We start from the raw sequence: 16,000 nt of genomic DNA on the forward strand, positions 1-16,000 counted from the left end.
ACACAAGGCAGTAACACAATGAATGCAAATGCCAGACCATTCCTGTAAGCTATGCTAACAGAATGACATAAGACTGTTCTGACAGAACCTGGGTGAATGTATACAATTAATCCCATGAAAAACTGAATATTTACTAAGTACAGCAAATCAGTTTCACAGTATTTATGTTATAAATAGAGAGAATGTTTCAAACACTGTCTTAGCAAAAAAGTCTGTGCCCTGATCCAGCACAAACACCTGTTTTCAGTGGCAGATTCTGAATAACCTCCAGGTGCAGGACATGAAACTTCCTTTCTGTAGTCAGAAAGAATCAATGTTTTTCTGTAGTCTTAAATTAGGAAAGGAAGGGGAATAAAGTCTGGAAGAGAGAGTACTGCTACCAGGAGGAACGACACACACCACACATTCTAGAGCTAGGACATTTTTGGCTGGCAATGAAGCCCTTAAAATAACAAAACTGCACAGACACTTACTGGGCTGTTTAGTAATAAATTCAGTTTTTCAAGACTAATCACAATTAGCTGCTTCTGCTCAGGGAAGAATAAACAACCAAGCAAACCAAGGTATTTCTTAACACTTTTGCATCCTGAAAGGTGCATCAACGTTTTCATGGTTGTCTCTCCCATGTTTCTAATAATCAGCTTTTGTTATTCTCACAGGTTATCCATTTCTCAAAAGTTAAGTGATAGGCAATTCCTTATATCAAAATAAGTTGGCTATAGAACACTAGGTTAGTTGGACACCCAGATCCTTCATCACAAAAATAGTCTTTTAAGGCAAGTAAGCATCAACTATCACAAATACAGAAAGTAATAATGCTGCATCAGGTGTGAAGAACCCAAGTTAGTAAAGTAAACTATTCAATCATACTGCATTCATTTTTTACAATATTCTTATAAAGTAGCTTAAAAAAAATACTGTTCAATAATTTAAAATTACTTCATTTTTAAAAATGCCTACATTTCAGCAAGCATTATCTATTTTTGTATACCTAGGCCTACTCTTAGGCAAATGGGTAAGTTGTTTCCATCCATTTGTTGTAGTGCTGTGAATCCAGCCATCACCTACAAATAAGAACATACATTAGTACTTGTTATTGGGACAAAATGTTACCATTTTTATATATTTAGACTAAAATGCTGTGTTCTAAGAGGACATCCTATTAAGATCATATCATCACTACATTAACTTGCACCTTTTCTGGTTTTTGCTAATTTAACTTAACCATTCATTGATAGAAAGCTTAACTGTATAGAAATCTGCAATGAAAATACTCTTTTCTTTTAGAGGAAACAGGTCAATATCCCTCTGAAAATCACCCCCTCCCACTGGGACATATCTGTGACAATTAAAGCCGTTTTCACCAATTTCAATTATTTTTTTCCATGAAAAGAAGTTGCCTTTTCTAGAAAAGGAACTCTGTATAAGACCATACTACTTCCTAATTAACATTTTGTAGCTGTAAGTTGTTATTCATCCAAACTATATTATGTTGACATTATTATTTGGACCTTCTTCCTGCAGCTAAGAAATCAGAAGTCATTCCTTGTTAGTATCAAAGTGTGTAAGACTCCTGCCTTTATTGTTCTAGATGCCAGTTTGATGAAAGACTTATTACTTTATCTTCTCACTATACTACACAATGTTTCTATAAAAATAGCAAAATAGCTAAGGAAATAGTCGAGCATCACGAAGATCCTGTAACATGATTTGGGTCTAAGTAGTTTGAGAAAGACAACAAATGTGCAGACTATAAGAGGTTAGTACTGAAGTGTACAGCAGACATATAATATTTAAATTACTTACTTAAAGGACCATTATCAGAGCTTAGTCCACCAAAAAGAAAAAGTCTGTCATCTCCTATTGGAGTCAATGTGTGCCAGGATCGATCTTTTGGTTTCTCTCCACTGATGTTAATTCTTGGTATAAAAAAAACCAAAAACAAATGTAAAGGAATGCTGAAAATTAACCTGCCAGAAAAATTAGTCAGTTCAGTTCGTCCTAGAAGCAGCTTGCCTCTTTTCCCAGTGAAAAGGCTGCACTTATGCAATCTCAATTCACTTTGGAGAAGAGCAGAGTTCAAATCTAAACCAAGTAATTTCTTGTAGCTGCTGTTCCTGAACCATCAGTTGTGTAAATACCAAATGTAAGGACAAGAACATTGTTTGTTTTCTTAAGATCAGTAAAGCCACTCCTAGAGGTACAACTGAAGGCACTTAGGACAGCAAAGAAAGGACTATATATTCAAATAAACTGTACAGTACACAGAAGTAAACAGACAGTTATTTGAGATAAAATGTAATGAATCCTGAGGTTACAGACTCTCCACTCCTAGGAAAATTATCCTGAGTGATACAAGGATTGTGGCTTTACCTTTTATCCAAAAGCTACTACCTCTTCAACCACTATGGGTTTTAAGGCAAAGCTGGGTCACCCAAACTTTGAAAATTTAGTAAAAAGTGGGATTCCCAACTACAAAGCAGATGTAGGTTTTCTGCTCTAAAAATGTGGTCAGATACGAGTTCTTCCAGATTTATCTATGGATTTCATTTTAGCTGCACAGTTAGGTATGCTTGAGGTGAGAATCTGAACAGGAAAGAACCTGAAGGTAAGGGTTACCTACAGTGGGTGGCCTGAATTCACATCATCTTGGGTTAGGTACTTGGGTGCACAGCATTCCCAGAAGAAGCCAGCAGAGGAGTAAGGACCTCCAGAGGGCATCAGCCCACCTAGCTCCTTGGTACCAAGCAAAGAGGCAACTTCTGTTGTACAGTAGCTAAAGTTAGACACAAAGACTCTAGGCTGCCACATACTCAGGATGTCCTCATTTTGGAAAAATGATAGACAAAGCAGGTGCAAACATCTGTAAGCTCTCTTGTGGGGTCAGAATCTTAACTGGAGATTGCCCAGAGTAGGTAAGAAAGGCATGTTCAACCCAGGTAAACCACCTCTCAAAGAATCACTACCCAATTTTCCCCTCCCCTTTGCTCAAGTGAAATGTGTGCAACATAGACACGTGTGCTCCATGTACAATCAGAATAGTGCAGACAGACATCTAGATTTCCTTTATCATCAATAAGGAGAAACAGCTCCTTGCAAAGCACAACTCGTGACTGATTTGCCTCGTGCCCAGGAAGTGCCTGTTTCTCTTCACTGAGCACAGAGGAAGCCTGAGTGAAGGTGAAGCCTGACTGAAGGGTGAGCAACAGGGCACCTGCAGTTGTCAGAGGAACTTCACTCCTGGTGACTGCTGAGCAGTGCTCCATCTGGAAGCAGAGACTGACAAATCATGGCTAATTAAATACTGACTGCAAAACTGTCCTACTAAATTTGGCACTGAAGTTGAAGCCAAGGCACAATGTTTGCATGCCTGCTCCGCACAACTCTTGGACAAGATGCTTCTAAAACTGGCAAAAGAGGCAGCTGTGCTGAGATGCAACAGGCTTTGGTGTTTAGAAAAATACATACCAGGTACTGAGGGGTGATAAGGCATCAGTCTCTTATCCTACTGATACAAAAAACTAATCACAGGAACAGAAATAACATAATATTGAACATTTTGAGTAACAGGCCAGTGGAGCTCAAGGAAGGCAAACTAACTTCTGGGTAGTGGCAACTCAAATGAAAACTGCAATCTCATGCTGGAAGATATTCCTGGATTAGAAGGTTAGTATTATGCAGTTCCTTAAGAAACCTGCACAGAGTTGAATCAAAAAGAAATGGACAGGACCAGTTAGTGAAAATCCCATGTCCTGTTTATCTCCTCTGCCTTAGTTTACAATGTTTGTGTGTGGAATCGTGGGACTTTTGGGACCAAGTTCTTTATACCAGAAATGATCTCTACAAATGCCCAATTTCTATTACAGCCACTGCTGTTGATTTTATGAAGTGTGTGGCCAGAAATCATTTTCCAAACAATTTGTGCAAAGGCAAACTGTAAACAAGAGTAAAAATGTAAATACTAACTTGATACTGTCCTGAAAGATACACTGATTTTCTCTCCTTTTGTAATTAGGAGATGGAATCACACTATGAACACTTTACCTCAGGTGCCACCACAGCAGCAGACACCCTGCAAGACAGTTTTTTCCTAGTCTCTCAAATCTCTTTTTTAAACATCTCGTAAATCTCTTTTTTTAACATCTCTTTTTACAGTCTCTCAAAGACTCTTTGCAGAGGTGCTACAGAATGGCTGGACAGTAGGCTCCTAAACTGGCAATGATCAGACTTTATATTCAATCACAGTAAAGTCTTTTCAACTATTCTTGGATCACAACATAGAGATAATTAAGTATTGGAACAATCTTCAGTTTTTAGGAACAGCTGCATCAGTGTTACCATCCTTAGCCTAAAGATGTGTATGTGTATTTGTAAAATCAGCCTGTTCAGATCAAGAACAAAAAAACACTTTTTAAAAACGTCAGCATTAGCTTTCAAATGTCAAACAAAAGGGAACCCTGGCTGATGAGGACAGACAGAACTTTGACTCTGAAATCCCTCCTTCAGGGCCTGAAATCCCTCCCACTGACTGGGCACTCAACTGTTGACATTTCCTTTTTTAAGGCAATAAAAAGCAAACCAAAGAGCAGCTGCTCATGCATCACCAACAAAAGCAAGCAGCTAAAGCAATAGCCTGAATAAAGCACCCACTCAGTGGTAAAGTTCACAGTCTAAGAGGGACAATGTTATAATTTAGGCAGAACATTGCTAATTTTAAAACAGCTCCCAAAGAAAAGGGGAGATCTGATTAGCTAATCATAGATGCTAATTAAAGACACCCTGAAAGAGAAGTTTTTTTGAAAGGACACTGTGGGACTTTTCTTTGCCCTGCTGCCACCAGCAGCAAGAAGGAATGGATGGAGGATTGTGTCTGCCCCTGGCTTTGCCCTCAGCTCAGAGGAACACACTTGGTGCAGGGTTGGATCTGCAGCCAGGGGTGATTAAAAATGCACATCAGAGGTGCAGGAAGCATGTGAAGCCCTGGGGCAGAATCAGTACTGACACACACACTCAGGAAAGGTGGATTTCATGGTCTTTTATGAAATTACTCTTAGGTTAGTGGTTATCACCCACCAGTTACTGGTTATCTCCTGGTTTCTCTGTCAGCTAACACCACATCCACTGATTCTACACACACAGCAGGCAGTGTCATACATGCTATATGCAAACAAATCTTAGGAGACACACTAATACCTGATTTAGCTTAACATTGAAACATTTATGTCATGCTTTGACTTGATTTTTTAAAAAAATGGTTAAGATACTTATCTTTGGGGGGAAGATCTTTCCCCAGTTTGTACCCAAATGAGCCAAACATAGACAGTAAAACCAGTATTCAAAAAGACATCAAAACTAAAATCCCATATGGATAAATGTATCCATCTTGAAAATGAGGGTGTTAAATCACTGCACACTGTGCTTAAAATAGCATCATCAAGGCTTTGGTACAGAACTGAAAAAGCTTAGTAACCACCATCAAATTAAATTAAATTGAAACCACAACATAACAGCTGTTAAGATCATCCCCAAACTCCCATTCTTCTCTTGGAAAAGCTACAAAACTAGCACTGGAACTATTTAACAATATGTTTCAATCTGCTACATTCAACTTTATGTGTTATAAACTTACCTCCCAGACCAAGTCCAAGTGTCTAAATCCAGGCAGTGCAAATCATTCATTCTAGTTTGCTAAAACAAATAAGTAAAATCCCAGTTGGGTTACATTCAGCAAACAAGGAGCAAAGCATTTCAGTCAGGCCTTTGCAGGACAGAATATTCCAAGTAACAATATTTTGCAGAAAACTGTACCCATGGGCCTTAAGATAACTTTGTATTATGTGGCAGATGAAAAGCATTTCTTCTCATAAAACCCACGGAACTCTTAGGAAACTGTCAGGAAGATTTCCAGTAATGCAATGGCAGTTTGGGAGCAATTTTAGCCTTTAAGAGTAGTTTAATGGTGTGATATTCAGTTCCTGCAAATGTGTTCATTGAACTTGTGGTAGGCAGCTGCAGAAGGTCTAATACTCTACATATAGTTTCCTCCCATTTTTATTTTGCATTCTGATCAGAACTACACATCCTGCTGCCTCCTCAGTTAGTCCTGGAGATCTCCTAGCAGGTACTGCACTCAGTACATGACACCTCACAAGGAGTTCATCACATCTGTGGTCTTCTCCTTTCACAAAGTTACTGCTGGCAACAACAAGGCTTTGCAACCCTTTAGCATTTGCCATAAAAATAATATGTCTCAACAAGAACAAAGAGAAATCAATACTCTTGCATATCTGCCTGTGTTTTGAGGTGAAGAAAGTAACTGCCTTAGAAATATAAAGGGGTGGGGAGAAAGTAAGAACCCCTTTGCTTTAGGTTGTAGCCATGTTTTCCACAGCTTGCAGTGCACTTGAGGGGTATTTCTGATTCCCCTAAGTGCTACAAAACAGCATCTGAGAAGTAGGGAAATACATCTTGCCTTACCTTACAATTCCTTTTCTCCTAGGGCAGTCCATAGATCTATTAGAATAAGCCTTTCTCCAGCTTGCAGATCCTCTGAGGCAGAAACTAGACTTGTCATTTAAGTCAGAATGGGAGTAGTTTTACCCCTGAGAACTCAGCCAGTTAGTGAGCTTGAGAGACTTCCAAAGCTGTCCACCAGAGCCTCTCAGGGTATTCCAGGAAACAGCAAGTTTTTCAGGATAGCTACAGGCCTCCTCTGACCAAGTACATGCTAGAGCCCTTTCTGTCCTAGGGGAGAGAATGTTAACTGGCATTTTGGAATGCCTGCAGAGATGCCAACAGAGTAAAGAAAAGCAGGATGTGAGGATTTTTGTGCACTGTCTGAGAAATTTGATCCCTCCAAGAGGGTGACTGTAAAACAATAAAGTGTGGTCCAGCTGGGACCCAATGGAACATATCTGTCTTCCACGACAAGTCTACTCAGTTTCCTGTTCCTTCAGGTGGCTTTGAAGGAGACAAGGAACAACTTCCACAAGCAAAAAGCAGTTAGTATCTTCTGCTGTAGTTGTACACAGCTAGACACTTGGGGGTGGGGAAAAGGCTGCATCCTGGCCTCTAGAACTGAAGAGATTTAATCATCTTGGAATAACACAGTTTGATATGGAGGACATCTAGCAAAGAAAGGGAAGAAAGCTGCTGTTATGTTGGAAACAGAGGTTTCAAGAAGATCCTGTTCAAGACCTCCTCGCTGACTTTGCTTTCCTAGGAATTAGGCAGAAGATGGAGTAGTTTTCAGTTTCTTGGTCCCTGGGAAATCAATGTGTTATAACCTTTACATTCTCATGATTCAGTAGATTGACAAAGGCATAATTACATCAACCTCCTTTTGAATTCAAAACACGGCATCAGTTAGGCATTTATGACCAAGATTCAGCCCTTTCACACAGCTTTAACAAATGAAAATGCCTTTCTACCCAACCCGTTTGGGAAACTGCAAAGCACACAGTCAGGTTCCACTACTGTCACTTGCTATGTGCAAAGTTTTCTTGTAGCTTCTCATGCATTTCTACATGCTGCCTACTATATTTAAGCATTTATCTGACAACCCTAAGATGATTCTTAATTGGCTTAAAAGCATCAAGCCTCCTAAGAGGGTTTGCATTTCCCTTCAACTCCTTAGACATTCTACTTATCTGTGGCATGTTCATTCATTTGCAGCCCAGTAAACATTAACCAGGCTCTGCTTTGTCACAGGATTAGCCTTCTAGCATGATGAGAGGCATTAAGGGTGACTTGTTTACAGCTCACTGCTGTTACACTAAACTCTGCATTCTGAGATTTACACTCAAACAGCTACTACAGCTCAAACCCTTGTAAGAGAAGGAATGCAGCTCAATGTATCTTCTGATCTTCAGTGACAGAAAGGATAACAGGAAATATAAACATGCATACATTAAGGCATCAGATGTCTGAAGAGCTGCTGGGAAGACTCTATTATTTCATCATTCTCTACATAAAAACTTCCCATTTAAACCAAACATGAGACTTGCATCAACTTCTGGACAATCTCTCCTTCCTTCCCACTTTATCCCATTTCTGTTTTTTCAGAGGCTTACCTGGAGGAACAGAGTCCACATAACACTTCTGAGCCTGTTTTCATATGATTCCTGGTACAATTGACTTTGATCATCATCATCACCATCATCATCTTCTTTTACCAGTTCTAGCTCCAAGTTTGGAAAAAGATGCCCTTTCCTCCCAGAAAGATGAATAGGAGAAGCCTCATGACACTTCCTGGCCCTTTCTGGTTCCTTGCAGAGCCTTTTCCCTGGGAAGATTTGTATTATGGTGAACTAGGAGAAGGAGGAGCAGAGCAACCCCGTATTTGCTCCTTAATTTATGGAGAAGAGCAGGACTTCATCCTTTGGGGAGGAGTTACTCCTGTTGTCAGGAAATGTAGTGTTTTTCTGGTATCTTTAGCCTTTCTTTCCTGTTTCCTGACTTATATTAATTCCTCAAGCCTCACTGAATGTTCCCTAACTTCTCTAAGATTCTTTCCATTTATTTCTAGGACAGAAAGTGAATCAATAATAACCACTAAGGTGAAAATTACACTTGCTGCTCTCCTACAAAATGAAATAGTTTTCCAAAATTCTACTCTTCTGACATTGCTCCCAAGGGGTTTCACTGAAATTCAGCTAATGGTTATTAAGGAAGCTGATGCTACCTGAGGAAGAAAAAAACCTTTTCAGATCAGAGCCTTCTTTTATTTCTGAATCCTGTAGTCAAACAGAAGTCAGAGGGCATGTCCTCTTAGGGCATATCTAATCATGCAACAGAGCAATGGAGAAATGACAAGTGAGCTTTAATTTACTAGTAATTCCACTTGCAGAGGCTGCAGGAGAACCCTGGCTTGAGTGAGTTCAGGTGCAAAAGGCACAGTGCAGCAACCCTAACTAGCATGGACACAACACTCAGTGCTGTTCTGTTTCTGGGGTGAAGACCTCCACACCCTGCAGAGATAGCCCTTGCTGACAAGCCAGAATGAGCAAGGCTTTGAAGGCTGAGGAAGTGTTCAGAAATAAATGGCAGGCCAGAAGGTTCTGAGCTGCACGTTTACTTTTTTGCATCTGGGTTTCTTTCCTGGCTAAATGAGGAGCAGGATTCAGTTCAGCTGTGGTTAGCAGGAGTTCATTTATACAGCAGACATGACAGCAAGTCCATAGCAGCAGCACAGGGCTCACTTGGCATGGCTAACCCTCACACACAGGATTCAAGTAAGACTAGAGAGTTTTTCAGTCTCTTCTAAATATCCTTTTATTTCCTTAGCTGTTTGCAAATCAAGTTTGTTTAAACCTCCAGCTCTGGAAGCTACAGTGTGCAGGTCTCTCTCAGGCTGAGGTGGGGCTTTAGGAACAACTCCAGAGATCTGAGCCTGTATGAAAGGCCAGATAACACACAATGCAGAATGGTAAGAATGAACAGGATCAATCGTGATTATTCTATTTTCTGATTGCTCTGCAAAGGTTCTTGGGTAAAGAACTTTTCCTGCAGCTGTGGGAGGCAATTCAAACTGGAAAACTGGCTGGCCATTCTGAACCTGCCCTGAGCTGTGTGTCTGGTTTCTGTCTGAGCAAGCAGGAGTAAGTCATTTTGTAACAGAACTGCAGACTTTCCCTGAGAAGAACACTGAGGACAGCTTTTACAGCATGGAAAGCAGGGGACAGGGGACAAAAGGGCCATTTGATACTGTTTTATTTGCAAGTACTTGAGAAGAGAGGGTTTAGGTTATGGCAGCTTTCCAGGATGAAGTTGGCATATGTGCCTTGTAGGGCATTTCCAACCAACAGTTAATTCCTTCTCTTTGATATAACAAAGCTATAGAAACATAGCATTGAGGGCTTTCAAAAGCATCTTCACTGTTACTTTTCATAGTAGTAGAGAGAGAAATCATCAAGTCTCATCCTTTAGCTGAATATAATTAAAGGCTCTAAAGTAGCTGTGGCAAAGAGAGCTAAAAACTTTAGGAAAAAAATAGGGAAGAGTACACAGTAACTTAAATAGGGTTATTTTTCACTTGAATTACAGAAGCTGTTTCTTACATTCCTGATAAACTCCAGCTCACACAGAGACCTTTAAAAATACTATCTTCCCTGTGCTTTGCAGCAGTTCTGAAGAGGTGCCACATTTTCCAGCCCATAAAGAGACTGTCCTTGCAAAAAACTCACAAACTGTAGGGGAGCCCACATTAGCAAAGACTACCTTGTACCATCCTGATCTTCAAGCATAGGACAGGAATGTGTATTTGATTGCTGCCTCAGGCTTAAATTCTTACACTGATGCTTCAGCAGAGATGAACTGAAGAGAAAAATCTCCTCTGACTAGAAAAATTAAGTATGTTGCTGAGAGGCTTCAGTACCTCCTTGCTTACCAGTGGTGGTTTCAATTTAGGTGCAGATAACCTGGGGGATGATGCCTATGACTTTTTTTCTTTTTTAAGTTAAAAAGAGCCAGGAAGAGTTAAGATTTAAATCTGTACTGCTTGCATCCTATACAGACAGCTCTTATGCTGCCTTTGACTCTCACCTAAGGGACAACAGATTCAAGATCCTCCCACAGTGTATTAAATAATGGAAGAGTCTTGGATCAACGATCAGGAAAGCAAATACCAGCCTTGCTCTTGTGGTACAGAGCTTATGTGGGAGCCACAGGATAAAGCTGTGAACAGCAATCTCTGCTGTGCTGCACACATCCTGAATCAAGGGCAGGGGCATGCTCAAGGTACAGCCTGAAGCTGCAAAACTGCCTTCCAGAGAGCAGAGGCTATGACAGGACCGGAGTGACCTGAGCCTGCAGTGGGCTGTGTTACCAGGTAATGTGCTGCAGACACAGAGACAAACTCGTATCCAGGCATTATGACATGCTGCTCTCCCAGACACCTGTGTTCCAGTCACTTATGTGCAAGGAAGGACACAAGTTTAAATTATAAAGCCAACTGAATTCTCTTATTCCCTACCTTTCAGAACCATGTTACAACTGTAAACGTAAAATCCTGTAGCCCAACAGCTATTCTGAACACCACCTTCCCAGAAAGCAGAGTATGAGAGATGTTTATGTGAATAATTGACTGTTCTCACACTTTTCCTCTTTCTTCAGCAGGGTGGGGGGAGCACAAGCTAAAATCCCAGTTGTATTTACTCCCTGCTAGCCTTTCATGAAGTGAAAGGGGGAGAAAAAGCCAGCAGGCTTGATGCATACATCTGCTAAGCTGTAGCAAGCACAGCATGCCTGCACCTCAGCATTTGTTTAAGCCTGCTCCCTCAGCAGGTTTTGCTTCTGCTTCACTCTCAAAGAACTCTCTCCCACAGAGGTTATTCACATCAGCCTTTTTGTTGATTTATAAACATTTGCATTTACCTGAGAGTTATGTTTTTTTCCTCTTTTTGGGACACAACTTCATGCTTCGTCATGAATACTACAGACAGAAAGACAGACTTTTCTTTTTGTGAGGTAGAGGGAGATGAAAAGAAGCATCCTGGATTCAGAACCCCTAACATACAGGTTAGGCTAAAGACATTTTGGATATTATTTTTCTGCTAAAAATAATTTGCTATAACAAAATCAAATTGCCAAGAAAAGAATATTACTGCCAAGAAAAAGGTTTAAGTAAATACTAACCAGCACTCGTCCTCCAAAGACATAACCTTTATTTCCCAGCACAGCACATGTATGAGCTGCTCGAGGCTGAGGTGGATCTCCGCCCTAAAAGAACCAAAACAAGAACCTTCAGAACATCATCAAGGTGCCAGCCTCGGATGAACATGCTGAGAGAATGGCAGCTTTAACAGGAAGCCATTTGTAGTCACATTCAAGACTCCACAGCCATTAGAAGACAAAGGTATTTGCCAAGGGCAACTTTAATTGAGTTCCCTCAGATGCTAATGTTTAATATGTTCCCTGTTGGTCTGATTATCAAAACTCAATGAACTTCTCTTTCATTCCCTAGCATAAAATTACAGTAATATCAGTTACTGTTGAGACCTCCTGTGGAGCTTTACTGTTCCAAAGTGTGAACCATCAGGAACTGGTACTAAAATCTCTGGGCATCAGCTCATACAAACTGGTATTACAACCAAGAACCACATGCCAAAAAGTCTTCCCTGGGTAAATCAGAAATAAAGGTAGCAACGCTGGCTTCACCTTTCACTGGTAATTTCATTTTTTGCTTTTAGTTTTATAGGAATTTTAGAATATCCTATAAGGACCGTACAATACTGTCAGACACTCTTAATATACTTCTTGTGAGGTTTTACAAAAACTCACCAGGATTTGAGGAACCTTTCAGCATACTGCCATATTAGTATCAATAAATAGAAATGCCTGCATTTCTGTTTTACTGGGAAAGGAAATACACATGCTCCTTTGGAAGAGTATCAAAATGTGTTTGCGGAAGAATATCTGATCTGTTTACTGTAACAATACAGCACAACTGGGAGTTATTTTTTCAAAAGACTGTAGCTTTTGAAATGAATACAGCAACTCCATATATACAATGCACAAAATACTGACTGTAGAACCCCTGCATATACCACATGTCTCTTCACAAAGAAGAACTGAGGGCCTAAACTAGCAATGCAGTGAATTCACTCCCTCTCCTTTTGCCTTCTTTAAGCCTGTGAAAGCTGAGTGGTGAATCACAGGAGACCAGATTTTGCTGTGAGGGTGGTGAGACCCTGGCCCAGGTTGCCCAGGGAAGCTGTGGCTGCCCCATCCCTGGCAGTGTTGAAGGGCAGGTTGGATGGGGCTTGGAGCAACCTGGGCTGGTGGGAGGTGTCCCTGCCCATGCAGGGGATTGGGACTAGATGATCTTTAAGGTCCCTCCCAACCTAAACCAGTCTGCGATTCTGTGATTCTTTCAGCCCAGTATATGATCCTTCACACTGAGGCAGGGAAAAAGAAAAAAAAAACAAAAAACAAACCCAGGCAGACCTTAATCCCTCAGGGAGTTAACTCTCAGAGATCTGGTTTTGGTTACCCCTGTTGCAGGTGCATTACATGCAGATACAATCAGCCAAAACTCAGCTCAGATAAATGGAGTTTGTTTGTTAACCTCAATTTGCACCATTAAAACCTCTCACTACCCTGTGCTCTCCAAAGACCTTCACTTCATTCCAGAAGGCCTTAGCTATGTGTGAGACAGGGTAAGACAGAGTTGGCCTGGTTAATGGCTGTGATGTAGCCATGGAACCCTTCCCTATCCAAAGCCCTGGTGGGGCCTACAAGGAGGCCTGAAGTCAGTCCATCTCTGAAGGACACAAGCTTGTTTTTTGAGGAGCCTCCACAACACCTCCACACCCCATTCCTCAGCCCCACTCTGGTATTCCTACTGAAGAGTTTTCTGGAGTGTTCCAGTGCTTTGTCTTTCCCACCATGGAGCACTGACAGTAATTTTATATTCCCAACAGTTGTTTAAAGCTTGAATACAAAGCTTTATCTTTAAACTACCCCCTAGATACAGAATAATGTACCATCCAATATATCCAGGTTTTTAATACCTCTCTGAAGCTGATGATTTTTTTTGCATGAGAGCCACATTATAGAAAAAACACATCTAGTAAAATCCTGTGGGAAAAAAAATTCACATCAGTTCTGAACTTTTTTCATATTTCAGAGGCACCAAGTGTTCTGTTTAATGCTAAAAGCCTGAGCAGTACTAAGCATATTCAAATTGCTTTCTGCAACATCAATTTCTAGAGCACAATAACCATTCAAAATGCAGTAAAATCACAATTGTGTCAAAAGACAAGACTAAAAACCACTCACTCTAATTGCTGGTTGAGACCAAGTTTGTGTGGTTGTATCAAAAACATGAACATCATTATGCCATCCCCAGAATATCTGTCCTTCCTAAAAAAGAAGTTAAAAAGTTAAGAGTGTGTTATTTTAAAATCTTTGTGCCTATTAAAGGATACAAACCCAGAACTGATCTACCAAAACAGAAAATAAACACAGAATTTTATTAAAAGAAACATATATTAATACTTTTAATACTGATGCAGCAGCTCAGGTCTTGTTAAAGACCAACAGCTTTCAGGAATGTTAGGGCTGATGACACTTTTGAAAATGGGCTTTGGGCTCCAACATCACTGCAGTAGACAAATTCTACTTTCTAATTTGTAGTGCAACATACTAAGAAATGAATAGACTATACCAAGTAATACATTTCTGTAAGTCAATATTTAACATTTGATGTAAGGATCTATACCCCCTTGAATGCACATCTATTATTACCTCCTGTCACTAAATATTCTAATCAGTCTCTTTTCTCTTAACTTTAATAAATCCATACAGGAAACTAGCTAATCCAGACATCTTACAGTAATGGCATTTACCCTGGACAACAAATTAAAGAAATGAGCTGAAAGTATCTGCCACTTAGACATGTGAAGCTTTAAATTCCCTATAGTTACTTCAGGAAAATATATTCTTAAATCTTGTAGGAGTTTCCTATTTAAAATGTGCCTTCAGATTGAAAATCCTGCCTTAGTTCCTCCTGCTTTGGCAGCATTTTGTTTCAAAGCCCAGCATGGGGCACTTGGGATACCCTGAACACCCACAGCTCCCAACAGGAAGGAGCTGAAATTTCTCATCTAAGTAGAAGATTCTAGTTTGCATTCCTGCTGATGCTGCAAATAAAAGCAAAATCAAAACAGACTTTCATACTTACTGGGTAGAGTATAAAAGATCACATTTTGACAATCAGAAAGGACAAATCACTCTGAATTGTAAAAAAAAAATCTCTTACCCAAAATGCATCGTGGACATCAAAACAATCACTCAGCTCATTGTGCTTCCTACAGCCATAGCCACCAAAATATATGAGCCTAAAAGAATAACAGCAAAAAATAAGCTCTTTTAAAAGTAACATTCAAAGTTGTAATAATTGCTTTCAAATGTTGGTTCATCTACTGCACTATTAATAATACAAACACCTTAAATATTTCATATTACACCCAAACACACAGGAAATGTTCCTGAGAGGAAGACAATAGTTACACAAGCCTGGCAGAAATCCAGAGACAAGGAAGGAGGCCCAAGGTACCTCCAAGTCCCTATTCCCTGTTCCTCCATCTATCACAGTCACATTTTCAGACACAAGGTTGAAAACAACACGTTTCACACCAGGCAGGCAGGGCCTAAGCTTCTGCTAGACTCCCTGCCCTTTTCTGCTGAAATCCCTCTGCTCCTGTTCTGTTGGCCTTCCATGTACATCTTTTCCCAACAAATGCTCCCAAGGTTCAGCCCACAGCCTTCCTGAGGCCCACAAAGTCTGTCTCTGGCTTATTAAGAGATTTTTTCAGCTAAGCACCACAGAACACAGGGCACTGCAAGTGTTGTTACAAACCTCCCACTTCAATATTCCACCCATGAAATGGCCATCCAAAAGCAATAGTTCAAGTTTTGTTTAACTTCAACATTTGAGGATATTTGGTATAGGTATTAGTGATGGTGGGAGAAGGCAATTTAGGGAATGATGGGATGGTGAAGGTTCATTCCAGACTGACATTCCTAGGGAAACTGAGTTACTGGAAGCTTGTACAATACACCAGGACATTCTGATCTGATCATTTGTAGAATTTTAAAGTGCACTTCTCAAAAGGTGCATAACTTGAACCCAAGTTATTTTGTTAAATTAAAAACTTACACTCTGCCACCTGAAATAGCTAATTTTCTTAGCATGCTGCTTATATATACTCTGAATAGATTAATTTAGTTTTGAATAATTCTGGTGAAAGCTAAGTTGTCCAAATATATTTACCTTCATATATCTTGCAGTCAAATTACAACTACAAAGCTGTACTGAGAGGCATTACACAGATTATGCAAAACCTCTGATGTGGAGCTTAGAAACAGATCAATAATTTAGATTTTATAGTGTTCACTGTGTATAATTTTCTTGTTTACAAAAACTTTTATAACAAACCCCTGGCATGTGACTTTCTTGGGAAAAGACATGCCACAATATCCAGACACGTCCCACAAT

At 40.1% G+C, this 16,000-nt stretch overlaps 1 protein-coding gene across 2 annotated transcripts in view; it reads right to left on the reverse strand.

Moving 5' to 3' along the window:
• KLHDC1 (kelch domain containing 1) overlaps positions 1-16,000 on the reverse strand; it is a 29,605-nt gene that overhangs the window by 4,440 nt on the left and 9,165 nt on the right. For both annotated transcript variants that reach the window (XM_051621035.1, XM_051621036.1), the window contains exons 5-10: positions 14,762-14,840; positions 13,780-13,863; positions 11,635-11,718; positions 5,630-5,688; positions 1,807-1,919; positions 992-1,064 (exon numbers count right to left, since the gene is read on the reverse strand). In XM_051621035.1, coding sequence (XP_051476995.1) covers positions 992-1,064; positions 1,807-1,919; positions 5,630-5,688; positions 11,635-11,718; positions 13,780-13,863; positions 14,762-14,840 — 492 coding nt within the window. The remainder of the gene's footprint in view (positions 1-991; positions 1,065-1,806; positions 1,920-5,629; positions 5,689-11,634; positions 11,719-13,779; positions 13,864-14,761; positions 14,841-16,000) is intronic.

This window comes from Apus apus, chromosome 5 (assembly GCF_020740795.1).
Source record: "Apus apus isolate bApuApu2 chromosome 5, bApuApu2.pri.cur, whole genome shotgun sequence".
NCBI lineage: Eukaryota > Metazoa > Chordata > Aves > Apodiformes > Apodidae > Apus > Apus apus.